Below are 27,204 nucleotides of genomic sequence, written 5' to 3'. Positions count from 1 at the left end.
GTATACGAGGCCCTAAATATGGTATAAACAGTAGTCCCCCAAGTCTTCAGTCAAGAGAGTCTTTTGGCTGGAGACTTGAAATTCAGTCCATGTGTGGGCCGAAGTAACTAAATGTCGTCTAGAACTGATGCTCGATATGAGGCGGTGCCCAATCTGAAATGATGCTCAACTAGAAGTAGCACATGTTGTGAGGCCGCTTTGCTTGTAGCTTATGTTGCCTTTGTTGGCTCGGCTTGTGGTGTTTGAAGGTGAGGGAGTCCCTTTTATAGAATAAGGGCTCTCTCCTCAATACATAAGTGATGGGTTAGAGTTGATGCTGGCGGCGAGACGGTTGCTCAGCTGGCGACGTTGCTCTCTAATGATGGTGAGGGAGTCCCTTTTTCTTTTGCTCTCTCCTCAATACATAAATCATGGGTGATCTTCAATGAAAGTGAGGGAGTCCCTTTTATAAAATAAGGGTTCGCTCCTTAATACATAAATAATGGGCTAGAGTCCCCCAAGTATTTTTCATGAGGCCCAGTTGAGGCCCAATATATGGTACATAATGTAGTCCCCCAAGTCTTCGGTCAATAGAGTCTGTTGGCTGGAGACTTCAAATTGAATCCATGTATGGGCCGAAGTGGCGGTTGTTCGGAGGCGGTATTTGTATACCCTGCACTGAAGCTTTGTAGGTGAAGCTTTGCAAGTGAAGCTTTGCAAGTGAAGCTTTGAAGCTAGAGCTCTGTAAATGAAGCTTTCGAAACTGGAGCTTTTGTAAATGAAGCTTTTGAAGCTAGAGCTTTGTAAATGAAGTCTTTGAAGCTAGAGCTCTGTAAATGAAGTCTTTGAAGCTGATTGACATGAATGATGCTCATGAATGTTTATGTTGATTGACATGAGTGATGCTCATGGATGTTAACATGAGTGATGCTCATGAATGTTAACATGAGTGATGCTCATGAATGTTAACATGAGTGATGCTCATGAATGTTAACATGAGTGATGCTCATGAATGTTTATGTATGATTGATATGAGGGATGCTCATGAATGTTTATGTATGATTGACATGAGTAATGTTCATGTATGATTTGAAGTACTGGGCGTACTTTTGATCGTCTGGTTGGAGCTATTTTGGGCTTATGGGCCTTCGCTCCTCCACAACATGTCAGCCCATTTGTTTTGGGCTTTTCCTTTTTTTTTTTTTGTTTTTTGTTTTTTTTGTTTTTTTTTTTTTTGACCCTCTGATGGGGTTTATACATATTACCCTCTGATGGGGTTTATACAGATGTCTCCGAAAGATAATAAAAATAAATTACATCATTCGGGTGAGGTGTTTATTCCTTGCTTTTGTTTTTCTGCTTTGCTTTTGCTTTTCCCACTCCATTTCTTTCTCTTTTTCTCTTTTCCTTTTGCTTTCCACTGCGTCTCTATCTCTGTCTCTTGGCGAAACTGGAGGGCTAACTCCACTTGCTTTTCTTGGACAGCCTGGTCGTGCCCATCCACTATCACCCCTCTTTTTTCTTATTTTCTGAAATATTCTTATGTGCTCCCGAGGCCCTTTTTTTCTTTTTCTTTTTCCTTTTGGCAATGGTAGACGAGAAAGCCATGTGGAGTGTCTCTTTTCCCTTTCTGCTTTTGCCGACAAAAGCAGTGGAGATTTTATATTACAGATGGCTTTTACTTTCTCAGGTGGAGATTTTATATTGCAAATGGAAGACCGTGAGATCTCCTCTACCAGTGACTTGGACGGAGCTCCGTGAATTGGGGAGGAGATCTACGGTAGGGAATCATTGAAGTGGTAGTAGTAGTTGTCGGCAAGCTTTCGGATTCGATCAAGGCAGAGATCCACAATCTCCTTCCCAATTGTATAGTGGCCTTGGCAAAGTTATTGGCGGCGTCTTCCTTGCCGCTGATGAGCTACTCCGTTCCTTCTTCGTATTGGCGGTATGGAGCCCTAGCCTCATCGACACCGTTATCGTCCCGACCACGACGTAGACCGGCACGAAGTCGCCCCCCATAAACCTCTTGAAGTTACTCTGTTAGGAAAGCCAGAATCCAAAGGAGAAAGTTGGTGCCCATTCTGGGTCCAGGAATCGCCTATGTGACGGAGCCCGTAAACTCTACCACGTCCAAGGCCTTCTCCTAAATCCACGGTAGATCCTCTTCCACCTCTTCCATTACTTCTTCTCAAACGAATTTTCAACGACCCAGAAATCTAGTTGTTGGAGAGAATAAGGTGCTTGAGAGAATTTATGCTCCACAAATCCGAAGGAAGACCGGTGATTTTGGCGCGGTTGAGGTTCACAGTTTGAAAATTTATGAGCTTTCCGATGGTGGTGTCGGGAACCGAACCGGAGAGCTCCATACCGAAAGCCTCAAAGTCGATAACATTGTTGGATTCACAAGAAACTCCTTTCCATGAACAAACAGGTGCAGAGAAGTTGTAGAGACTGCTTTCTGTTGATCACATGAGTCTCTTCAATTAATTGGTCAACAACAGCAAGATCCTCATAGGTGATGAACCCGAACCCCCTGGGTCGACCAGTTTCGCAGTCTTTCATGATCACAGAGTCAATTCTCTCCCCATACTTCTCAAAGTACTGAACGAAGGTATGCAAAGTGGTGTCTTTGGGTAAACCACCGATGAAGATCTTTCCGGGGCTAGCATCATCGTCGGATAGAGGGTTATAGTTACTCTTCTTGGAAGCCATGTCCGTCGGGATTTGAGTGGTCGAAGATCCTGAAATTACCAGCGATTTTGGTTTTTAGGAGCCAACAAGGCACCAAAAAGTGAAAAAAAAAAAAAAACACACACTCTGTCCTCATGGGCCGCGCTTCTGCATATATAGTGGAAGAAGAATACTAGTAATTGCCGACATGTGGGTTTTTTGTTGGTCCACGAGTCACTGAGTCAGCATAGGCTATGGAAATTATCTCAAATGTGTAATGGAGCTGAAGATTGTGGAAGATTCGAGAGAAAGAAAAATGGGTTTTTGGAAGGGTTTTTTTGTTGAACTGCACAGAGTCTGTGAAGCTTTTCTGGAAAAACCCAAAGAAGGAGGTTCTGGGTTTTTGCAAATTCACGGCGGAGGTGAAAAAATGAAAGAGAACCGACATAACTTTTCGTGTCGTTTCCCACAGACGGCGCCAAATGTTGATGCACAAAACCGGATGGTCTTGGTACAACGTAAATCCGACCGTGAATCTGCATGAAATGTAAATGACACAAGAATTATCGTGGTTCACCCCAATGTATGAGCTACGTCCACACTGTAGTTGATATTGTTTCTCTGTATGTGTATGGATACAAGTGTTTGGGGAAGTCCCTCGGAGAAAGGAGGGTGGGGGAGAAGGAAGGAGAGCCTCTTGAATTGTATGAGGACTCTCTCTCTAAATGTATGAGAGTTTTGAGCCTTGTAGGATGGCTTGGCTATCTTCCCCCTTTAGAATGAGGGGAGGAGTCCCCTTTTATAGAATAAGGGGCTCCTCCTCTTTTACAAAGTATGGGCTTTAGTGTGAGGCCCAAATACAAGGCCCAAGTCCCAAGTATACGAGGCCCTAAATATGGTATAAACAACATATATTAAATTAAATGGGTAAATTGACACACCCCATCCCGAAGGAGGGCATGCTGGCCGTCACGTGAGAGTGACGTAACCATTTGCACAGTACGGAAGCTTTAAAGATACAATTTATAAGTTGATACACCCGAAGGTGAGTCCTAATTTTGTCCAATCTGTCAGAACACCGTCGAATTCCTCGTAGTCACCACACCTTTGTGATTCCTGAACCTGGAGGGGCGCAAAACCAAAATTGAGTGGGTCAGTAAAACAATTCTTTTCCAAATCCAAACATTTCTCAAAACGTTGTAACCCCTCTCCGTAAAACCTGTATACTTTCCCAGAAATGTAAAATATAAATATACATATATATTCTCAAAACTTCAATTCACTTTTTCAACATTTTTCATATCAGTTATGCCATGCCATGATTAAAATCAACAGTTAAGTATGGATGCATCAACAATAATCATATCAGGTGCAAGAAAGTAATCAACCGGAGGCCCTCTAATAGCCCTGCACGGTTGAACCTAGAGCTCAAAATCTATCACTCTCACTCTGCCGGAGTCACCTCTGTGACCTGTCCGGCCTTCTGCACACAAGTTACGCTCTAGTGCTTTCTCATCAATCATCTGTGCACATAATCTAAGGTCACCCACCAGTCGAAATCTCACTAACACTCTTCGACTGGCCCGTCGCACCCACTCCGCGTGGACTGTGCGACCAGCATCTACTTGGATCCAAGGCGAGCGTGCGATGCGGTGAATACTATAAGCACTAAACCATGGTGCAGGATTTGAGCTCAATATATATCAACATCATCATAACAGTATTTAAATACTCACCTGATACTCACATGTGCGTCCGCCGCACCAATTCATACATATGCATCATATATCAATTCATATTCTTTCATGCATGGCAATTCGATTCACGTTTTTCATATAATTCTATATACTTTTCGCATACTTCTATGCATGGCATTTCAACTAATATATCTCATATACTTTTATACATTTTCATTTAAATCATAATTTCATGCATTTTCAATTTCTGGGAAAACGGCAAGTATATATGTATACGGAAAACAAAACTGCCCACTCACAGATTACATCGACGTCTCGTAAGTCCCTGAGCATCCCTTGGCCATGCCCGATGCCCGCATAAACCTCACCTATACAAAAGTAACCAATTTGACGTTATTTAACGCCTAACCCAAATCTTAGTTAATAACTCCTCATATATTGCTCAAATTGGGTATATGAATATACCACCGTGACCTACACAACCTCAGGATCATCCCCATATTTTTAAAATAATTTTTGGAGGTCTCACGCGCCCCCACGCGCCTGACGTGGCACGGACCTACGCGCCCCCACGCGCGGCCACGTGTCGTGCACACTGACGGTGTCAATTGACGCCGTCAGGAATATTCCGTTAAAATCCCGGAATATTCCGTTAACTTAACCGGATACCGTTACTGCCGTTAGGAATATGCCGTTAAAAATAACGGAATATTCCTTCTTCTTCTCCGGTCGTCCCTCGCCGGACTCCGGTCACCGGAAACTGGGGAATATTTCAAATCCACTATTCTCCTTCGTTTTTCATCCAAATTTCTCGAATTTTACACCCATTTGAAGCCCTAAACATCTACTTTCACGTTGGACTAGTTTTAGGGCCTAAAAACTACGAGATCAAACTTTTCAAAAATTCAAGAAATCGGCCAAACTTACAACTCGTGATCCCGACGTCCAATCCATGCCAACGAAGCACTCCGAGCTTCCTTGTGACTTCCTAAAGCTCACTGTGAGTTTGGTTTCACCTAAAACAAAGCCAATTCGAAGTTCATGAACAGTGCTCTTCACGGGAACTTTGAAACTAGGGTTTTTCCGAAGCAAAACTTACCTGAAATGGATACCATCGTGATCGTGGAGGTTCCAGGAGTTTGATGGTGGTCTTAACTCCGTCGTTGGTAGAAGTTTAGGGTTGTTTTGTGGTTGGTTTGTTCGAACGGAGAAGAAGAGTGACAGAGAGAGTGAGAGAGTCGTGAGGGAAGAGAGAGAGACAGTATGCAGAAAATAGGGAGAGGATTGAGGGATGTGGGGATCCCTCGTGGTCCTTTTCCAATCCCCAACTCCAAACCACAAAATTTTAACCTAAAAATCTAAGTTCCATCCTTAATAAATTCCATTTTATTTTCAAAACTTAGGAACCTAGATAATTAACAACTTGAGCTTCACATACTTAGTATTTCTTAAGGGCAATTTCGTCCATTCACAGCCACGAATGTAATATTTTGGAACGGGCTGTGACAATCTCCCCTCCTTATAGAATTTCGTCCCCGAAATTCCAGCAACCAACTAAATCAACCATACTCCAACAATCGCTTCGGGTAAATCTCTCTCATCCGATTCTCTTTCTCCAACATAATTTTCTACTGAATGATTTCCTTCACAAAGCTTTTACCTCTGTCTTACTTTTCAGGACCTTCTTTTTCCAATCCAAAGTCGTCCTTGGTTCCTTATCAAGTCGAATCCAATTTAATTCTCAATAGTTGCACCAGAATCTCATGTGACGAATCTGCCACCTAGTGACAACGTATCGAACCCAAAATACATTATGTGCCTTAGCCAATTCTGAAGGCATCACAAACTTGTATGCAACTTCGTCGATTCCCTTAGTGATCAAAACGGACCGTTGTGTTTAAGTCTTATCTTATCTTCCTTTCTGAATCTTACTATTTCTGTTCATGGTGAAATTCCAAAAATATCAAACCATTTACCTTACACACTCGATTAGTGGCATATCCATCTGTTGATCTCTTTTGCCATTCCTGGTTACTTCAGGTTAACTTAATCACCTGAATACTTTGAGGAGACTCATCCATAGTCTCAGGGTCTACTAAAACTCTTTCATGATGGAATCTTTCTTTACCCAGAAGCATTCCATCCACAAATCCGCAAAAATCGACACACATGACACATTTCATGGACCTTATGGCGTTATTTCGGAAACTGCGCACCCAACATACTTAAGAAACTCAGCAGTTCCGTAATCCAATTCTCTTTCCATAAAACAAATAAGTACCGTTGCTCTGTCTGGGAAAAAGTTATTACTCAGCACTGGAGTAATTGTACTAACTTGGTACATTGACCAACTATCACTTCAAATTCGATCATAACCATCCTATGTATAAGGAAACTTGTACACATAATCCAAAGTAATATCTTTCCATTTCCACTGCGAAACAGAAAATAGTTATCTCAATCCAAAGGTTTATCTCTTTCTGCCTCAATCTGCTGACCAAATAAAACTGTCGAATGGTATGATAAACCTTATTACTTTCGGAATATTGCAGAAGCTGAACAGTGTACTTCGTCCAAAATTACTTACTTTAAATCCTTAGCATTAGGCACATACTTTTTGTTTTCTTGTATCCACATACCATTTGATTCACGAATCATGTACTCATTCTTTTTCCTTTCTTTCTCTGCCTTGGTTAATTCTTAAATTTCTTCGTTAACCATTTGAGTCTCGAGTACGACCTTACCAAACAGGCCTAACTTGAAAATTAACAAGTATAACTTATTCTCGATCTTCCATTCTTAATTTTTCTTCCGTTGGTTTTCAATCCACAAGATGATACTCTTGGCAACGTACCAGACATTAATCTTACTGCAATCTTTTCACCAAGTGTATCAGCTAGAACAATTTTACGATCACCCTGGTCGTACAATCATATACATTAAACAATTCAATTTACCTTCGCTACCTCAGATCAAAATCCTTCCGAGTAATGGATATTGAAGACTTTTTGGATTCGTAAAAATCTTGCATTCTTACCAAATATAATGCCTTCATAACTTCACAGCAAGAATGGTAATCATGACTTCCAAGTCACTCGTAGGGTAATTCATCTCATGAGGTTCCTTTTATCGTGAAACGTATGCAATCACCCTAACATTTGCATCAACATGCCTCCAATACCATTCAAGAAACATCACTAAAAATTTATGATTACCACTATTCTTTGGGAATACCAAAATACGTGCATGAGTGAGGAAATACTTCAGTTGTTGAATCCTTTGCTCACAATTTCCTTCCCACTCATACATAACCTCTTTTCTCAACAGTCTCGTCAATGACAAAGCAATGACTAAAAACTCTTTCACAACCATCAAAAATAGCCTGGTAAGTTAAGAAATTCCGAATCTCAATTACAGCTCGTGGTTGTTCCAATTCCTCAATTTCTGCTACCTTTTTAGAATTCATTTGAATACCTTAAGCAGATATAACCAATCTCAAAATGCCACTTGATTCATCCAACATTCGCATTTGCTAAACTTAGCATACAACCAACGTTCTCTCAATCTTTGCTTCATCGACTTAATACGTTTACATGCTCTGCTCTGGCTCAGAATATGCCAGAATATCTTCAATGAAAATGATATCAATTTATCAAGGCATTATTGGAATACTTCATCCATCAACTCATAAAACAGCATGAGTATCCACATAGCAACACCAAACTTCATAAGGACCATAACAAGTCCAGAAAACCATCTTATGATCAACGTCACTTATAATATTCAATTGGTAGTAACCAGATCTCAATTCAATCTTTGAATCTTCGCAATTACTTCTGAGCTGGTTAAATAAACATCAGTACATCACCATGGATAACGGTTCTCAATCGTTACCCGACTCCATTGTCTATAATCAATGAACAGTCTCAAGATCCATTTTCTTCCTCACCAACAAACTGGGGCTCCTCAAAAGTGTTGTACTAGGTTGAATAAAACTTTTATCAACCAATTCTTTCAACTGAATTTCCAATTCCCTTAACTCATCATGAACCAATCTTTAACATAAATTTATACCTGGCAACAATTCAATAATGAACCTCATATCTCTGCCTGAAGACAATCCAGATATACTTTCAGGGAAGACATCAAGAAAAGTCTAACCCTTTCGACATTATTCACACTACTCCAAACAATATCATTTAGCACCACATGAGCTAAGTATTTTTGGGCAGCCTTTCAAAACAATCTCTTTGCTTTCACAGCATAAATAATGGCTGAACTCACTTCACTTTGCATGCCCACTCATTAAGGTAACCTCTGATCATCCAGATCGATGGAAAATGATTGGTTTCCCGTAACAATCCATCTAGTCACAATTATAACCAACCAATCTAATGGAAATAATTTAACCGACACAATTCATACTCTATTACTACTAAGCATTCTGAATAAGTACAATACTAACATAAAATAATCTACCGGGTTGCTTGCTTAACGAATCCACGAATGAGTTATTAATATTACGGTCTGCAGCCCGCAATACTGATAAATCATCGTTGTCTCGATAAGTAAGCAACAACTCTCGAAGATATAATAATATTATTTTGTCACTCAATGCAAAATACATACACTCGTCTCAACCGCGTTTATTTACTACTTTCTAGGCAATATCAATCATAATAATAAAAATATATATATATCAGCCGGAGTCAACTAGAATGACCAATACGGCTGATTCAACTCTTATCTCAATAATACGTCGGCCGGATCCACTCCGCGTGGTCGGTACGGCCGAGCCTATAACTCACCAATTTCTCATGCGTCAGCCAGATCCACCTCTCGTGGCATGTACGGCTGAACATATAACTCATCAAATCTCTCTGTACCCACGGTCAATCCGACCAAACTACTAAGTCCATAAACCTGCTGAATCGATACTACGATGTCATAGAAAACTGTTGGGTACAACTGATTCTAGGGACGATTCACAATTCTGTGTCCCCTCTGTTCACATAAACACAGTCATTAATTTCACACTTCACAAAGTGTTAATTTTGTACCTGTTGCACAAAGTACATTTCCTTTACTCGAGACACCTTGTCTCAAATATCTGGGATTACCAGTATATCCATCACTTTTACTCTGACCAGTGACATTAAAACCTCAGCTGGAAGAATTAACTCTAGCTTCACTTCTTTCGAAGCTCTGAATCTTTCTATATCCTTGATATGACGAATCATTAACTTTATCGTCTTCTTTTGATTCCCATTCTTTTCTTATTCCTCTTTACTCTCGTTGATCATGTTCTCAGAGTCCTCAAGGCTCAACAACATCTCGTATATTCCTGGTAAGAAGTATAATGGATAGTGGTCACCCAAAATACCACTTCCCTTTTTGCCACCCAGCTTAAAACAACATAACACCTCAACCAAATTAACAGTAATATCTGGATGGAACGAGGCAATTCTGAAAACTTTCTATAATATCCCTCGATCATCACCTTCCTTGTCTCATAATTGTAAACTCTTGTTTACTACCATCGATAAATGCCGGAGGGATAAACTTTTCCTTAAACAAGTCCTTAAACAATTCTCAATCGACTGTTCCTCCGGTGACAACAAATCATACTCCTATTTCCACCAGGATACAAATTCATAACCAAAACCAGGTAGTCGTCTCGACCCCTTGTCAGAAGGAAATTTCCTTTGACTTGCATAATCCGAAACTTCTTTTCCAAACGGTTAAACCGTCACTTCGTTCCCTCAGGTTCATCATTTCTCTTAAGTGATTCAAGTTCAACTCATTACCCGTCTTAAAATGTCTTTTTTTTTTTTTTTTTTTTTTTTAAAATAGACTGAATCACCATAATAATAGTTTCCCCTAAACCGCTATATTAGGGAGACTAAATTCCTCTAACTAAGTGGCTTGCTACGAGGCGGTGTAGTTCTGACAGAATTCACTAGAACTTCTCAAAATGTCCAAGATTGCAACCATGCTCTGATACCAACTGACACACCCCGTCCCGAAGGAGGGCATGCTGGCCGTCACGTGAGAGTGACGTAACCATTTGCACAGTACGGAAGCTTTAAAGATACAATTTATAAGTTGATACACCCGAAGGTGAGTCCTAATTTTGTCCAATCTGTCAGAACACCGTCGAATTCCTCGTAGTCACCACACCTTTGTGATTCCTGAACCTGGAGGGGCGCAAAACCAAAATTGAGTGGGTCAGTAAAACAATTCTTTTCCAAATCCAAACATTTCTCAAAACGTTGTAACCCCTCTCCGTAAAACCTGTATACTTTCCCAGAAATGTAAAATATAAATATACATATATATTCTCAAAACTTCAATTCACTTTTTCAACATTTTTCATATCAGTTATGCCATGCCATGATTAAAATCAACAGTTAAGTATGGATGCATCAACAATAATCATATCAGGTGCAAGAAAGTAATCAACCGGAGGCCCTCTAATAGCCCTGCACGGTTGAACCTAGAGCTCAAAATCTATCACTCTCACTCTGCCGGAGTCACCTCTGTGACCTGTCCGGCCTTCTGCACACAAGTTACGCTCTAGTGCTTTCTCATCAATCATCTGTGCACATAATCTAAGGTCACCCACCAGTCGAAATCTCACTAACACTCTTCGACTGGCCCGTCGCACCCACTCCGCGTGGACTGTGCGACCAGCATCTACTTGGATCCAAGGCGAGCGTGCGATGCGGTGAATACTATAAGCACTAAACCATGGTGCAGGATTTGAGCTCAATATATATCAACATCATCATAACAGTATTTAAATACTCACCTGATACTCACATGTGCGTCCGCTGCACCAATTCATACATATGTATCATATATCAATTCATATCTTTTTCATGCATGGCAATTCGATTCACGTTTTTCATATAATTCTATATACTTTTCGCATACTTCTATGCATGGCATTTCAACTAATATATCTCATATACTTTTATACATTTTCATTTAAATCATAATTTCATGCATTTTCAATTTCTGGGAAAACGGCAAGTATATATGTATACGGAAAACAAAACTGCCCACTCACAGATTACATCGACGTCTCGTAAGTCCCTGAGCATCCCTTGGCCATGCCCGATGCCCGCATAAACCTCACCTATACAAAAGTAACCAATTTGACGTTATTTAACGCCTAACCCAAATCTTAGTTAATAACTCCTCATATATTGCTCAAATTGGGTATATGAATATACCACCGTGACCTACACAACCTCAGGATCATCCTCATATTTTTAAAATAATTTTTGGAGGTCTCACGCGCCCCCACGCGCCTGACGTGGCACGGACCTACGCGCCCCCACGCGCGGCCACGTGTCGTGCACACTGACGGTGTCAATTGACGCCGTCAGGAATATTCCGTTAAAATCCTGGAATATTCCGTTAACTTAACCGGATACCGTTACTGCCGTTAGGAATATGCCGTTAAAAATAACGGAATATTCCTTCTTCTTCTCCGGTCGTCCCTCGTCGGACTCCGGTCACCGGAAACTGGGGAATATTTCAAATCCACTATTCTCCTTCGTTTTTCATCCAAATTTCTCGAATTTTACACCCATTTGAAGCCCTAAACATCTACTTTCACGTTGGACTAGTTTTAGGGCCTAAAAACTACGAGATCAAACTTTTCAAAAATTCAAGAAATCGGCCAAACTTACAACTCGTGATCCCGACGTCCAATCCATGCCAACGAAGCACTCCGAGCTTCCTTGTGACTTCCTAAAGCTCACTGTGAGTTTGGTTTCACCTAAAACAAAGCCAATTCGAAGTTCATGAACAGTGCTCTTCACGGGAACTTTGAAACTAGGGTTTTTCCGAAGCAAAACTTACCTGAAATGGATACCATCGTGATCGTGGAGGTTCCAGGAGTTTGATGGTGGTCTTAACTCCGTCGTTGGTAGAAGTTTAGGGTTGTTTTGTGGTTGGTTTGTTCGAACGGAGAAGAAGAGTGACAGAGAGAGTGAGAGAGTCGTGAGGGAAGAGAGAGAGACAGTATGCAGAAAATAGGGAGAGGATTGAGGGATGTGGGGATCCCTCGTGGTCCTTTTCCAATCCCCAACTCCAAACCACAAAATTTTAACCTAAAAATCTAAGTTCCATCCTTAATAAATTCCATTTTATTTTCAAAACTTAGGAACCTAGATAATTAACAACTTGAGCTTCACATACTTAGTATTTCTTAAGGGCAATTTCGTCCATTCACAGCCACGAATGTAATATTTTGGAACGGGCTGTGACATAAATGGATACCCGTTATAACCACAGGTAATACACATAACCAATGGATACCCGTTATAACCACGGATAATACACATAACAGCCCATTTAAATTTCATGGATAAACGGTTATACTCATAACCGTTTATTTGTCTAAACGGTTACCTATAACCGTAACCGTTAACTTTAAATGAGCGAGTAACCGCGGTTACCCAAACCCATGGGTATTTTGCTCATCCCTAAGGATCACTTCAAGCAATTTCAAATCTCAAGAACCAAAGTAATGGATTATGCTAATTTCATGAACTATTTTGGCTAATTTCATAATAGAAACATAAAAACTAAAAATTAAAAACGAAATGATTTTCAAATGACTTTTAATTAATAACTCATTTAGTTGACCAAGGGTTGCAAACAGTCCAAGTCTTATTCTGATTAGAAATAAAGGAAAACTAATGAAAAAGGCTTGAAAACTTTGAGTTTTAATGATAAGGACAAAATAAAGGGTAAAGTGAATAGTACTAGGATTGACTTTTTAGTGTAAAAATGTGGTTTTTCGTTAAAGTGAACAGTACCGGATGCTTTTCGTTAAAGTTCCCTAGAAATAATAGACCATGACATAGCCAATAATGAAGCTATTGTAGTTCTAAAGAATAAAATTTGGCTTCGGGAATTTTGAAATTTTTTGGGTAATAATGTTCATAAAAAATATTTTACAAAAAAATCAAGTTAAATTAACTAAAAGAATTAGCTTCCAATTGTTGTAATCCTATTAGATTAGGAATGTGATTGTGTAAATCTTAGTATATCTTGAAATATCTCTTATATTCCTATTAGGAGTTGATTACCTATTACGAGTTTTAATCCTAAAAGGGTAAGGAATTAACATTCCCTACTATTATAAAGAAAGGCACAATATGATTGAATAGAATACACCCACAATTACACATCTCTCTCTACTATTGCTGCACCTTCCCTCTCTCTATGACCTCCATAATTGTTTAGTAAATTATGTCTACAATACGTTATCAGCACGCTCTTGACGCTGAGCTAAAGAGAGTTTGATCTTCAAGTAGGGGAGTATTACGTTTTAATTATTCTTATTATGATTAATTTATTATTTTATTGAATTGATCCACATGCTATTGATTCGATTTAATTTTTCTTTATTGAACGTGATACAACGCATTTGAGATGTAATTCCAGCTTTCTGAGAATGATCTTCTACAAATTTAAAGGTTTTTGTTGTTTTCTACCAATCAGAAACTCTTAAAATAAAGTAAGATATTTAAAACGACCTTGAAGCATGAAAACATTTCCCATTATGCACGAACCCTCTATGTTTATATTTTCCTTCCGATATATATTGTATACGTTCATATATTTGTCAATATATATATTTGTTTCATGCAATACGCAATTATATTATGTGGAATTTGAGAGTCAAAGCATACAAATAAATTACAAGCATAATTTTTTGGGTTCTGAAAACCCTAAAAAAAAGGGAAAAAAAGAAAGAAAAAAAAAGGGGACAAATCGTGGAGCCGCAACTGTGAGCCGTTGCACAGCAGCTCCTTTTTGGGTTTTTCCTGTGCACGGAACCAAAACCCACACGCTGGGCTTCACTATGACTAGGCCAAACGCCAGCAACGCAAGGCTGCTGGGGTCTTTCCAACACAGCCCGTGTCCTCAAATTGCAAGCCTGCAGCTTGCTTTGCACAGACCAAGCCCACTTGGGCTCCTTTCTGTTTTAGCCCGAGCCTAAAATAATGGACCTATCATGTCAGCCTGCAACCGTATTGATGAGACCCTGCCCTTTGACCCGCCCTGTCCTATAGGCTATTTTATTTCTCGGCCCATCTTTGCTGCACGCCTGCAACCTGCATGCAAACTGGGCTGCTCTTTGCAACCATGACCCGAGCCCAAACCTACAGCTTTGCTGCAGGCCCCTTTTTGGACAGCAGCCATCATATCTTTGTTGAGCTGCCATGAATCTAACGACCAAAGTCATTTTATTTTGGCCCATTCTGCTTTTTGCCCGCACCCAACTAGGTTAGGTTGCCCACGTTTAAGCCCTATTTAGGCATAATTTTCTTAATTATTTGGCCCAAAGACATCTAAAGTATGTATGGCCCGAAGTCATTATTTTGCTTCTACGATCGACCCCAAATGGTCCCGATCTATTAAATTAATTAAAAATGACCTGCACTCCATTAATCTGATAATTGATCCGAAATTATTGACCTGAAGATCACTTTTGGACATTAACGATTCAATATTTTATTCCTTTTCTTTGAACTGTTGACATACTTTCGTAGTAACGAAACTCTCACACTTGAGTTCCCGAAGAACCTCAAATCCACTACACTTAAATCAGCATATTGCATTCTGTGTTTTTGCAAGAATCTCTCTTTTATGAAATAAACATTCATAAACTAAATTGAACATGTAGTTTCAAATTTAGTGCCTTTGAAACCTGAATATTTCATAAAACAATACACCCATGAAAACCCGACATTTTTCATGAAAATCATGTCTTAGAATTCGAATGTTCTAACTTTGATGCTTATGGATGATTCATTCCCATAACACTAATCACAATCTTGTTCCCTCCAATTCAGTGGATTGTCGAACTGTCACAAGTTCGATTTCCCTTATTTGGACGTTTCTAATAAAAACCACTTTATGTGGGGGTACAAGACGTGAATCTCCACTTGACTATTAAAGTAGCTGAGAAACCATTGAAGCCAACAATGGCATGGAAAAGTTGAATAAATCTCCGCCATGATCTTCATTCAAAGACTTATGCCCGAAGTATTATCAACGGAAGTACCTCCTGAACGAGGATTCCATGGCTCTTTGGCTCTCTCCTACGGACCGTCTAATCATGAAAGACATTGCCTGAAACACACCATGATTACGTCCATGAATGAGTACAATTATGAAGTTTATAAATCCTATCGAATTTTGACTAAAGAATATTTTTCTCATCCTTCCTTGTTTGTAACTCGCCCCTGAAGCAGCAGTGTAAAAAATGAAAGTTTACCAAATTCTCGGATCTGATTACTACCACAAACATATGGTAGAATCAGGGCTTGCCAAGGTATGGCATCATGCCCGAAGCGTGATCCTTGGCACCTAAAACCTAAAAGTTCAAGAATAAAGAATAATATTCCCGAACCTCAACCCTGTAAAATCTATTTCGTCTAGATGGAATAGATCATTGGTTATGCACCTGTTCGTGCCCCTACCAATGTCATTGAGGAGTACCATTCTAGTAATCAATATGTGAGATTGATTTTGCTCCACCAAACATCGTTGGAAGAGTAGAATTTTGACATGGATGGCCTTGTTGGCCGAATCCCTTTAGTAAACCATTTACTTTGTGAACATTTTTCTATGTTCTTGGATTCAAGTTTGGTGTATGTTTTACTTATGAATAATCTTATTGATATTGTCCTCGAATATGAGTTAATTGAATCATGTTTCTTAATACATGTGACCAATTCAATTAAACGCGTGATTGGGTAGGAATGTGGGAAAGTTAGTTGTCTGGATGAATGCGTACTACCCACGATAACTTTACACCTAAATCACATCTCTTGCAACGACTTCAGATCTGTCCAACCTAATTAAGAGCATTCGCAGGCTTCTTGTTGTATGAATGGTACTGAATCACCATTTAAGGGACCTTAAATTCTCCATGTCGTTGAGTTTTTAAGGATATACGAGATGACAATGATCATAAATGAAACCACTAAAGAAAATAGAGTGAAACATCTTTGCACCACCTCAAAAAATGAGCCTGAAGCTTTGATTTGGGGCCAATGGGTTGTCTCCCAACTAGGAATACACCACATATGGTCAGCCTGGAACCTGGTGATTGAGCAGTTTACTTGCGTTGGCACAACCTTATGGGACACTTAGGTCGAACAATGATGCTACGACACATCTCCTTACCCGAAGTAAGGATCTTGTGCCTACTAAGCACACTTTGTCAAGCCTGCTCATTAGGGAAATTGATTTTCTAAATCATCCCTTGCAAAGATACGAAACGACTCTCTTTTCATAATGGATTCGAGGGAATATATGTGGAGTAATCCAACCAAAATACGGACCAAATAAATACTTATGGTTCTGGTTAATGAATCGACAAACTGGTCACATGTTTGTCCATACACATTGTTGCTAAACCTCATGGCCGATTAAGGGTTCACCACACCCTTCTTATCCCTTAAGGTCCGGGAGACTGGATAATGCCAGAGAGTTTACATCGATAGTTTTCGATAAAGTATTATATGTATTTTGGGTTTATAATTGAACATCGAATTCCTATGTTCACTCCAAATAGCCTCGCCTAGTGATCATAAAGCGCAAATTAAATGATCGCCGAATTTTGGTGAGCATACCAAGTTTTTGGTTTTTGCCTAAGGCTATGCAATATTGTACGCATCTATGTTGGTCTTTCTTAAGGCCCATTGCCACCCAACCTATATGACGTTACAGTTAGTTGCTGGGTACGAACCTCATGATTTTCTTATTTACGCATTTTGGTGAGCATTCAATGTGTCATGTTGCGCCGCCGCAACATACCATTATGGGTCTTCAAAGAAGAATGTGTATCTTTTGTCGATCATGATTCTCTATCACACTAGCTCTCTTCGAGCCCTTGCATGCGATCTCTTTACCGCTCATTTGCAGGTCACTTTAATGAGACAATCTTCCTGCCGTTAGGGGGAGATAAGAATGTCAAACGCTCCTGGATAACGGCGCGAATTTGCGTGGACGTTGCCCACTATGTCTCATCTCGATCCCCATACTGCATAAGTGTGATAAGCAAGTGCGAAGAATTCTAGCTTTCAGAATGTTACTCAAGAAGCATTCCTCTGATCTAACTAAAGTGACGAGATCATATATCAGCTGCAAACATGCCTGCAATGATAGACGTACTTAACGGACGTCGAGTCAACATCCCTGGAGGGTATGCCTTTCCTGTTGGAAGTTTGGACGCCCCTGTTAGACGGTCTTGTACACCCCTGTTAGACGGTCTTGTACACCGGCGGATAGCCAATCAATTTGTCTTAGCCTAGAGCACGATAGATCATTCGGCTCGTAGGATTCACTTTCTTAGATGAGGAACATATGGCACAACAATTAATCCATACTTGATCGCTGTCTCAAATCATTTCCATCTCATGAGATTAATTTGGATTACTCCCGAGACTTGACGTTCTTGGTCCAGTATACTAGTTTGGATGAGTTAAATGGAATTAAAATGAGATTACCATCGATGATGTTTTCACTTATATGGTAGCTACCGAAATAAATGAAAAGCGACGATATCGAACCGTGTTCCGTTGATTAAGTGAATGTAGAACTAATTGGACAACTGAAATTACAATCCAGGTCAAATTCCTTACCAAAGTGTGTATTGGACCTGTCGTTCCTACACTGCCCAAGGTGACCCTGTTATGTTACAAGTGGGAAAGGAAACGTTATGAGATGAATGAAATAGTGCGATATGATGGACGCCTTACAGCGCAAGGTTTCTCTCAAAATGTCATGTGATTGATTACATGTAAGTTCCGAAGAATTACATAGATTGGTTCAAATAGTTCCAAAACCACGGAACACCCACTTAACTTGTTTGAGGCATTTACTTACAATCTGACGGATGTGGTATACCGGTCTAAGTGATTATTTGATCAGTCAGGGATGAATTATGCCCTTGTGTGTTAAATTATGAAGTTTTATTCCGAATTACTAGAGTTACAGTTTATGTCGTTGACACGAATTTCACTAAGACTCCGAAAGAGCTTGAGAAAACTGCCTCGCACCTGAAGATGGAATTCGAATGATGTTGGTCTACCAATCAAACTACACCCTGAAGGTGTCACCTTTGAGTATACCTTTGATCGTCCATACGTTACATGCAAATGAGACCCTTGAAGAGGTTATGAAATTCGAAATTCCATATCTAAAGTTCAACTTTGCGCTCCATTGTACTTAGCTCATTGTATTAAGACATGACATCTCATTCGCTGTTGATCTTAGTAAAGACGCAGCACCACGCCTACACGCAACCACTTAATTGGTATTAAAGACGTACCCTGAAGGTACTACGAGGGCAAATCCCAACGCATCTCGAGCGGATCCAAACCCCCCTGATCCTCGAAATGATGCTTGCCTTGTTTGTTATGCTAACGCATGTTATTTATCAAACCCGCACAAGGCAAAATCCCCCAAATGGTTATGTTTTTACCGTTAGGGATATCGCAATATCTTGGAGGTCCATGATATGACCTTAGTTGTGAAATCTTTGAATCGTTCCAAGACTCACCTCACTTCACTACGCCACAAGTGAGACATGGTTAGGAGTTCTTGTTGAGCATATTCGAAGTACTTGCTTTATTTTCATCCATCGTTGAGTCCCAATGACGATCCATGAAAATTATGTCGCATGTATCCACCCGACCAAGCCATGATACATGAACGAAGTCAACACCAAGAAATATTGCGTCTACATCTACATCAGCAAAGCATCAGAAGATTGAAGTCATGCAAGCTGATCCTAGACAACCTTGCCGACCTCTACATGACATCACTGCCAAATTGAACCTTCCAAAAGCTTATCCGAGGAATTGGTATGCCTAACTATTCATATGCAATGCTTGTAGTTCTCATTTGGAAGTTATGTCAAACTCAGGGAGAGTATCCAGAAGTATACTTACTTGATCTTAATGTACTTTTTTTTCCCTACGATTAGGAACATTTTTCCCACTGGGTTTTTGTTACCTAACTAGGTTTTAACAAGACACCCATGCTGAGCTGATCATACCCTTTTGAGCTCTTCTATTTGCATCCAAAAGACGTATAGTTTTGATTTAATGCAACTTCTCTATTTGCGTTTGGGAAAAGCATGCCGCTACTTCTTAGAGAGAGAGGTTGAAATCTCAGCTTGCTAGTTTAGGAGAAGAAAGAAAAAAAGGTAAAAGGTTTGGGAGGAAGACAGAGGAGCCAGATGGAGGACTCTCAATCAGTCAAAGTCGCAACCCACCGCGTCAAAAGTTTCGTTTCTTTTTTTGTTTATATTTATCTTTGACTTTTTAGCTAATTCCCGAAATTGTTATGCAATTCGTCACTTTGTTGTGAGATTTATGATTCATCATCAATTATTTTGATCATTTCGTGAAAAAACAAAATTATCTTCAATTTTTGTCAAATTATTATGGATCATTGTTTATTGAATTGAAGTTATTTTTGTCATTTACTCCTTATTTAATAGAGATTTTTAACGGAACGACTAAAATGATTGATAGTTAACAAACTTAGGGATCGCTTCTAGCAATTCCAAATCTCAGGAACCAAAATGATGAATTATGCTAATTTCATGAACTATTTTGGTTAATTTCAAAATAGAAAACTAAAAACTAGAAACTAAAAATTGAAAATTGAAAACAAAATGATTATCAAGCTACTTTTAATTAATAACTCATTTAGTTGACCAAGGGTTGCAGAGAGTCCAAAAGTCTGATTCAGATCAGAAATAATAGACCATGAAATAGCCAATAATGAAGCTATTGTAGTTCTAAAGGATAAAATTTGGCTTCGGGAATTTTGAACTTTTTTGCGTAATAATGTTCACAAAAAATATTTTACAATAAAATGAAGTTAAATTAACTAAAAGAATTAGCTTCCAGTGAAATTATCACATAAAATTATGTAACCTTCAAATTTAAGATTTATACTATAGGGACTTTCTCATATGAGGCAATACTCTTTTAGGAATATAAAGATTTCATTAAAGGCCCTAAACCAGCTCCAACCTTTACATCCGAAGCCAAATATTATGTCCATTAAAAGACAGAATTGAAGTCTATAAACAGTGAATATAACCCAACTATCAAGATCTAAATTTCATGACCTAAAATGTACTAATTGTGGTGGAATATAGTTTTAACCCTAATTTTTCTTTTCGGTAGGATTTTTTTTTTACTTTTGAATTATATTATTTTAATTTAGTTTGACAAGTGTTTTGATGTTAAAAAAATAAATTTCGACAAAATTTTCAAAACCGAACAAATCACATCAACCAACCAAACTTCAATACACACACCAACCAATCTTCAGTATACAACAACTAATCAAACTTCAATACATTAACCATTCAAATGTAAAATGGATATGTTCTAAATAAAATAATTTTTGACGTTGAATTTAAATTTTAGCAATTGGATTTATTTTAGGGAACTTTAACGAAAAGCACCCGGTACTGTTCACTTTAACGAAAAACCACATTTTTACACTAAAAAGTCAATCCTGGTACTATTCACTTTACCCTTTATTTTGTCATTATCATTAAAACTCAAAGTTTTCAAACCCTTTTCATTAGTTTTCCTTTTATTTTATCGTTAGATTTGAAAAAAAAAATATGAACAATTAGATCAAAATCTAAAGATTGCAAAGCATAAAAGGATTTTAACCTAGACCGTTGATCACCAATGGCCCAAAAATCGAACGGCACGTAGTTCTTTAAAATGTTACCGTTTTGTAGCTAGCATGAGGGACCCATATGCCAACCACTTCAATGAATCATTCGCCGTTGCTTTTCAGAAAAAAAAAAAGTAGGGCCCCCAAAAATTTGGGTCAGCCAAATACAAACCCAATTTTGGGTTTAGCTTGGGTCAAAAGCCAAACTTTTTAGGTTTAAGTCCAACCATTAGATATTACCTAGTACTACAGTTTAATAGTATTTCTCTTTACATGTAAGAGAGGTCATTACTAGCCCACTGTAGGGCTTAACTCAATCCATATAATATTTTTTTGTTCATAAAAAACAAAAAAGTCCCACAATTAGATTGCATTTTTATTTTGTTTAAACTCAAATATTTAGGTTTAGGTCTTACCCTACAGTTGGTCCTGAATAAATCCTCAAAGATAGTAGAGGGATCCCCATTGGCGATACTCTAAAGAGATTAGACAAAGCTCGAATTCCTGTGTTGGAATGACACAAAGTGATCTCTTGATCCCCCACTGCCTTAGTTCAAGTACTTATAACGGTGGTGCCACAAATTCGCACTTGCAATGATCACAATGAAATTTCAAACGCTATCCATCCACAACCAGCCAGGCACTTGACCTAGTGTCCTTATCATATCTACAGGATCTATAGGAACACTAAAATATATAGATAGTTATAAGTTCAGAATGATTATTTACTCGACAATCTAGACTAATTTCTAGATAGATACATAAATCATCATGAATGGTTGCTTTTATGGCCCTTCCTAATTCCTGCTAGCACCATATAACTTTGTAATGCCAGTTAACCCTATAAAAATTACAATAGCACCAGCTCCATTTTATGATCTAAAAAATACGCGAGACAAAACCAAAATCGAAAACAAAGACAAAACATAAGCACAAATGTGGTATCACTGAAATACAAAATGGACATTCTCCAGTCCTCTGAAGGCTTCTTAGATGTATACAGGGGACAGAACCAACGAGCATATCATTTGGGACCGGACAACTCATCCGGAGGAATATGAAAAGTTGAGTCTATGATCCAATTAGTACTTGGATGATGAATAGGGTTGAAATCTTGGCGGAACACCTCCTCTTTTTGCCACTACTCCCATCTTTCAGCCAAACCATTGCCTTCCAGCATCCGGACAACCTCTGACATCTTGGGTCGTTCCCTTGGGGTGCCTTGTGTGCACAGTAGAGCTACTTGGATGAACTGCTCCACTTGATCGTCAACATAATTACCATTTAGATCAGCATCAACAAGTGTTTCCAACCTTCGATCTTTCAGTAGTCTTTTGACCTAATTGTTTTAGTTAAAATAAAACGGAAAATGTCAGATAGTTCTACAATTTGAAACAAAAGGTGAGGGCACCTAGGAGAGTGAAAATGTGTTGTAATGTTCAAAATTTGAAGGGCCGCAGTATCTCCAGAAAATCAAATAGCTTACAAAAATGCATCGTCATTCAAATATTGATATGATGCAAACATATGACAAAGATGCAAATAGAGAGAATAGAAAGAAGCAAGAGGCCAAGATAGCGAGAATAAAGAGATGATGAGGAAATTAGGATTGATACAAAACACATGCCAAATTCTTCAAGAAATCACAGCAAGGCCAATACATTGGCAAAAGAAGCAACAACAATACTAACAACAATTACCAAGGAAATGTAATAATTAATCTCTGACAATTTAAACCTTAGATTGTCATAAATAAAGATAAATATATCTTCACAGCTTAATCGTATCTCTAACTAATAAAAGCCAATTAAACTAAAGTTATTTTCTAAAAGTTAAGTATTATTTCTTTTCTTTGATGCATGATTCTTACTGTTTTCAACATTCGGGCCAAAAAGACAAGTGATTTTTACATTAATCAAACAGGAATGGTAACAATTACTAAGGAAATGCAAAAATTAACTCTGACAGTTTAAACCTTAGATTGTTATAAATAAAGATAAACAAATCTTCACAGCTAATCACAACTCTAACTAATAAAAGCTAATTAAACCAAACTTATTTTCTAAAAGCTAATTACTAAGGAAATGCAAATGTTGTTGGGAAATAATAATCTTGCATATAACAATAAATTAGCTACATACACAAACAGAAAGACGTAAATGCATACCCAATCAACTAACATGAGATTATCATCACTCGCAAGCTGAGGATCAAAAGCCCTCTGCCCAGTGATGAGTTCAAGAAGCATGACTCCGTATCCAAAAACATCAGTTTTCTCGGAACATTTTCCAGTTGAAAAGTACTCTGGTGCTATATGACCAATTGTGCCACGTACAGCTGTGGTAACATGTGTATCCCTGTAGTCCATGAGTTTAGCCAACCCAAAGTCTCCAACAACTGCTTCAAATTCCTTATCCAACAATATGTTTGCAGCTTTCACATCACGGTGAATAACTTTTGGATGACAGTGATCATGTAAATAAGCAAGACCTCTTGCAGATCCCAATGCAATGCGTTGTCTTATTGGCCAATCAAGTGCAGGTTGTCCTTCTGGTCGATCTACAATAATATATCCACATACTTATGAGAGGAGAATTTCAAATTACAAGCAACAGGTAATGTGGTCTAACACATATCATACCACCCGTCCTACCCAAAAAAGGGTCATCTTGTCATCCTTTTCAAATTAAACAAAAATAAAATCAGCATCGAGAAGATAACTTAAAATTGAAGGAAAAAAAAACATTAAAAAAAAAAATCAGTGTTCATACTCCAAACCAAATTGGTTAGGTTCATTATATCAATGTAATCCAAAAAAATTTTAATGTCGTGAAAACAAAAAGATTCATCAACGCAGCAAACAATTTAGATGAGTACCTCTTAAACATGATGCCACACTTCCATTAGCCATATAAGGATATACAAGCAGCCTTTCTGTTGGTGTCATGCAAAAACCATGCAGACGAAGCAGATTGCGGTGGACAGTCATGCTAATCATTTCAACCTCTGTTTGAAACTGTAGCTCCCCACCTTGGGTACTCTCCTCTTTAAGTCTTTTTACAGCAACCAGAGTTCCATCATCTAAGCGTCCTTTATAAACCTTACCAAATCCACCACTACCAAGAATATTTTTGTCGCTAAAGGTATCCGTCGCAACTTGTAGCTCGCTCAAAGAAAACCTTTTGAGCTGTCCTAAAAGAACTTCTGGATCCTCCTCAGCTGCAAAGACAGTAGATTAGTGAAACCTGCATCCCATACAACAACTACAACACCAACTTGATCAAGCTATATTACTCTTAATAGTTCACTAACCAGGTTCATCAAAGAAATGATCGTGTGGTTTTCTTCGTCGACAATAAGCAAATGCAATTGCAAGTGCAGCAAACAGGAAAGCAGAACCAGCAGCAACCCCTCCAGCAATAGCCCCCCTCCAGAAATAGCCCCAGTACTTGGCACCCATAGTTGCCACATACAGGGTATGGTTCGAGTTCGCAATTCGGTTAAGGTACGAAATTCGGTAGTAACCTATAGTATCATTTGCCAAAGACACATAGACAATATGATATTCAGTTTGATTCGTTCTCAATTCGTTAAAAAACATAAATTAAAAATATTTATAAAATACATTTTACAATAATATTTATAGTTATACTTTATTGTAAGCAATTATTTTTGTTTAATAGAATTTAATTATTTGTAAGCAATTTGTTTACAAATCAAAAACAATAAATTCACTTAACTTTCTAATCAGAATAATATAAATATCCTCAATCTATTCCTTTCCTAACTACCATCTTCTTAGAATCTTTACAGCAGTGATTCCAACAATAATGTTATATTACGAAAAGTTTTAACAGAAAAACACCAAAAAAAAACATTAACTATGACTGGACTGGAGTTGATATCACAAGTGTCTGTGAAAAAAAATAGAGCCAGCTCTCAGAATAAATTTGAGTTAATATCACAAGAACAGTATAAGTTGTAAAAACCTGGATGTGGAGAGGCTGGAAGTGGAACAAAACAGAGCCATCTGGAAAGTAATAAGTTTAGGATTTGGGCTCAGCCCGTTAAAATTAGGATTTGTTAGAGAATAGGGTTTATTATAAATAGGATGCATGTTATTCACTTTAGAACAAACCTGTGATGGGAGTAAAAAGTGAAAAAGATCCCCCGTCAGATTGTTATTTGAAAGATCCCTGCATTCCATGGCAAAACTAAATGTTATTAGCATTCTCTGATAGCAGAGAAATTAGTAACTTTTCGCTCTTCCTCCCTCTTACAGAGATGAAAGTGTATGAAACCCACAGGACTTGCAATGATTGGATGTTCCCTTCTTATGAATCTTGAAGACAGGGGTCATACAATAAATTGTATGCATCCGGCACATGGAATATTTGCCTTCAAGGTTCCAATTACGTGTTTTCCCATATTTTGTTCTTTTTGCGTATTGTTTTATTACTTGTTTTGTATTGTGTTCCTTCTTCAAATTTTTTAAAACTCAAGCTATGTGCCTTGACCAGAATATTGGGAGATCATATTCAACCCAAGTAATATTTTGGGTTTAACCGAAATGCTATCATGGACTTTAAGGAAGAAAGTCACTCCAATGGAACAATTAAAAACAGTAGATTAGCATATCGAATGAAAAAGAAAGATGACAGATTTTATCTAACAGAAGGATGGGGGTTCATACAGGAAACGCAGTTTTGCAAGGTTGCCAAGTAAAGATCCAAGCTCACCCAATCTGACAAACCCCCAAGCTCTTCGGGAATGTTTCCAGTCATTCATTCATTCATTAGTTCATTCCAGTTCCCACAACCAAACACTCCCAAATTCAATAACACAGAGACATACCTTCGACATTGGCAGCAAGCTTGTGGAGGTGAAAGAAGCCAAACAGCAGAATCAGCCAAACAGAAACAGAGGTGGAGGACGTCATCACTGTTGGGTCTTTTGGAGCTCAGGTAAGCAGCTGGCGTTGACCGATCAAAATCCGAAGCATCTCTGCGTTAACCGGATTCCAGAAAATTCGGTGGCTGTTTGATTAAATTGCAGATTGGGTTTGGAAAAACATGCCGCTGCTTCTTAGAGAGAGGGGTTGAAATCTCAGCTTGCTAGTCTTGGAGAAGAAAGAAAGAAAGGTAAAAGGTTCGGGGGGAAGACGGAGGAGCTGCGGATAGAGGACTCTCAATCAGTCTTAAGTCGCATTCCACCACGTCGCAAGTTTCGTTTCTTCTTTTGTTTATATTTATTTTTTACTTTTTAGCGGATTCCTGAAATTGTTATGCAACTCCTCACTCAAAATGAGATTTCTGGTTTTATCCACTATAAATTATTTTTAAAAAAAACTAATTAAAATAATTTGAAAATTTTGAGTTTTAACGATAATGATAAAATAAAGAGTAAAGTGAAAAGTATCATGATTGACTTTTTAGTGTAAAAATATGATTTTTCGTTAAAATGAACAGTAAAATCAGGCAAAGTCACAGCCCACCGCATCAGAAGTTTCGTTTCTTCTTTTGTTTATATTTATTTTTGACTTTTTAGCTGATTCTTGAAATTGTTATGCAATTCTTAACTTTGTTATGAGATTTCTGATTTTATTCATCATCAATTATTTTGATCATTTTGTCAAAAAAACAAAATTATTTTTAACTTTTGTTAAATTATTGGGTAAAAGACTGTTTACTACCCTAATGTTTTGTGGTTTTCAACATTTAGTACATCAAGTTTTTTTTGTCTCAGAGTCATACCTAAAGTGTAAATTTTGGGACAATCTCATACATCCGTTAGTCAAACTGTTAAGTTTTTCGTTAACTATGACGTGGCGCATTGACTGGGCGCCACGTGTCATCCACTTTTTTCTTTTTCTTTTTTCTTTCTTTTCTTTTCTTCTTCCTTCTTCTTCTTCTTCTTCTTCTTCTTCCTCCGACTGCAACTTTCTTTTTTTTTTTTTTTTTTTTTGCTTCTTCCTTCTCCTTCTTCCTTCCTTCCTCCTTCCTTTCCCTTTCTTCCCCTTCTTCCTTCTTCTTCCTTCTCATTCTCCTTCTTCTTCCTCCGAAATCTGGGGAAGTTTGTTTTTTTTTTTTTTTTCTTTCTTCTTCTTCCT

General features: G+C 38.3%; 2 protein-coding genes across 16 annotated transcripts in view; both read right to left on the bottom strand.

Annotated features, from left to right (window-relative positions):
• The window catches only part of LOC126603661 (uncharacterized), a 74,160-nt gene extending 47,471 nt beyond the window's left edge, over positions 1-26,689 (bottom strand). For 6 of the 14 annotated variants that reach the window (XM_050270581.1, XM_050270582.1, XM_050270583.1 and 3 more), the window contains exon 1: positions 19,535-19,623. Coding sequence is in view for 2 of the 14 variants with exons in the window: in XM_050270579.1 (XP_050126536.1) it covers positions 24,210-24,314; positions 24,408-24,620; positions 25,950-26,034 (403 nt within the window). In the remaining 12 variants the exon portion in view is untranslated. Of the gene's footprint in view, positions 1-19,534; positions 19,624-24,209; positions 24,315-24,407; positions 24,621-25,788; positions 25,858-25,949 lie in introns of those variants that run through there. The other 8 variants (XM_050270587.1, XM_050270589.1, XM_050270584.1 and 5 more) reach the window with 4 other exon arrangements.
• The window catches only part of LOC126603664 (BRASSINOSTEROID INSENSITIVE 1-associated receptor kinase 1-like), a 76,381-nt gene that overhangs the window by 9,177 nt on the left and 40,000 nt on the right, over positions 1-27,204 (bottom strand). The window contains exon 12 of one of the 2 annotated variants that reach the window (XM_050270597.1): positions 22,222-22,284. In XM_050270597.1, coding sequence (XP_050126554.1) covers positions 22,237-22,284 — 48 coding nt within the window. In that variant the 3' untranslated portion in view covers positions 22,222-22,236. Of the gene's footprint in view, positions 1-22,022; positions 22,285-27,204 lie in introns of those variants that run through there. The other variant, XM_050270596.1, reaches the window with a different exon arrangement.

This window comes from Malus sylvestris, chromosome 15 (genome assembly GCF_916048215.2).
Source record: "Malus sylvestris chromosome 15, drMalSylv7.2, whole genome shotgun sequence".
Lineage (NCBI taxonomy): Eukaryota > Viridiplantae > Streptophyta > Magnoliopsida > Rosales > Rosaceae > Malus > Malus sylvestris.
This window is presented reverse-complemented; position numbering and strand designations above follow the sequence as displayed.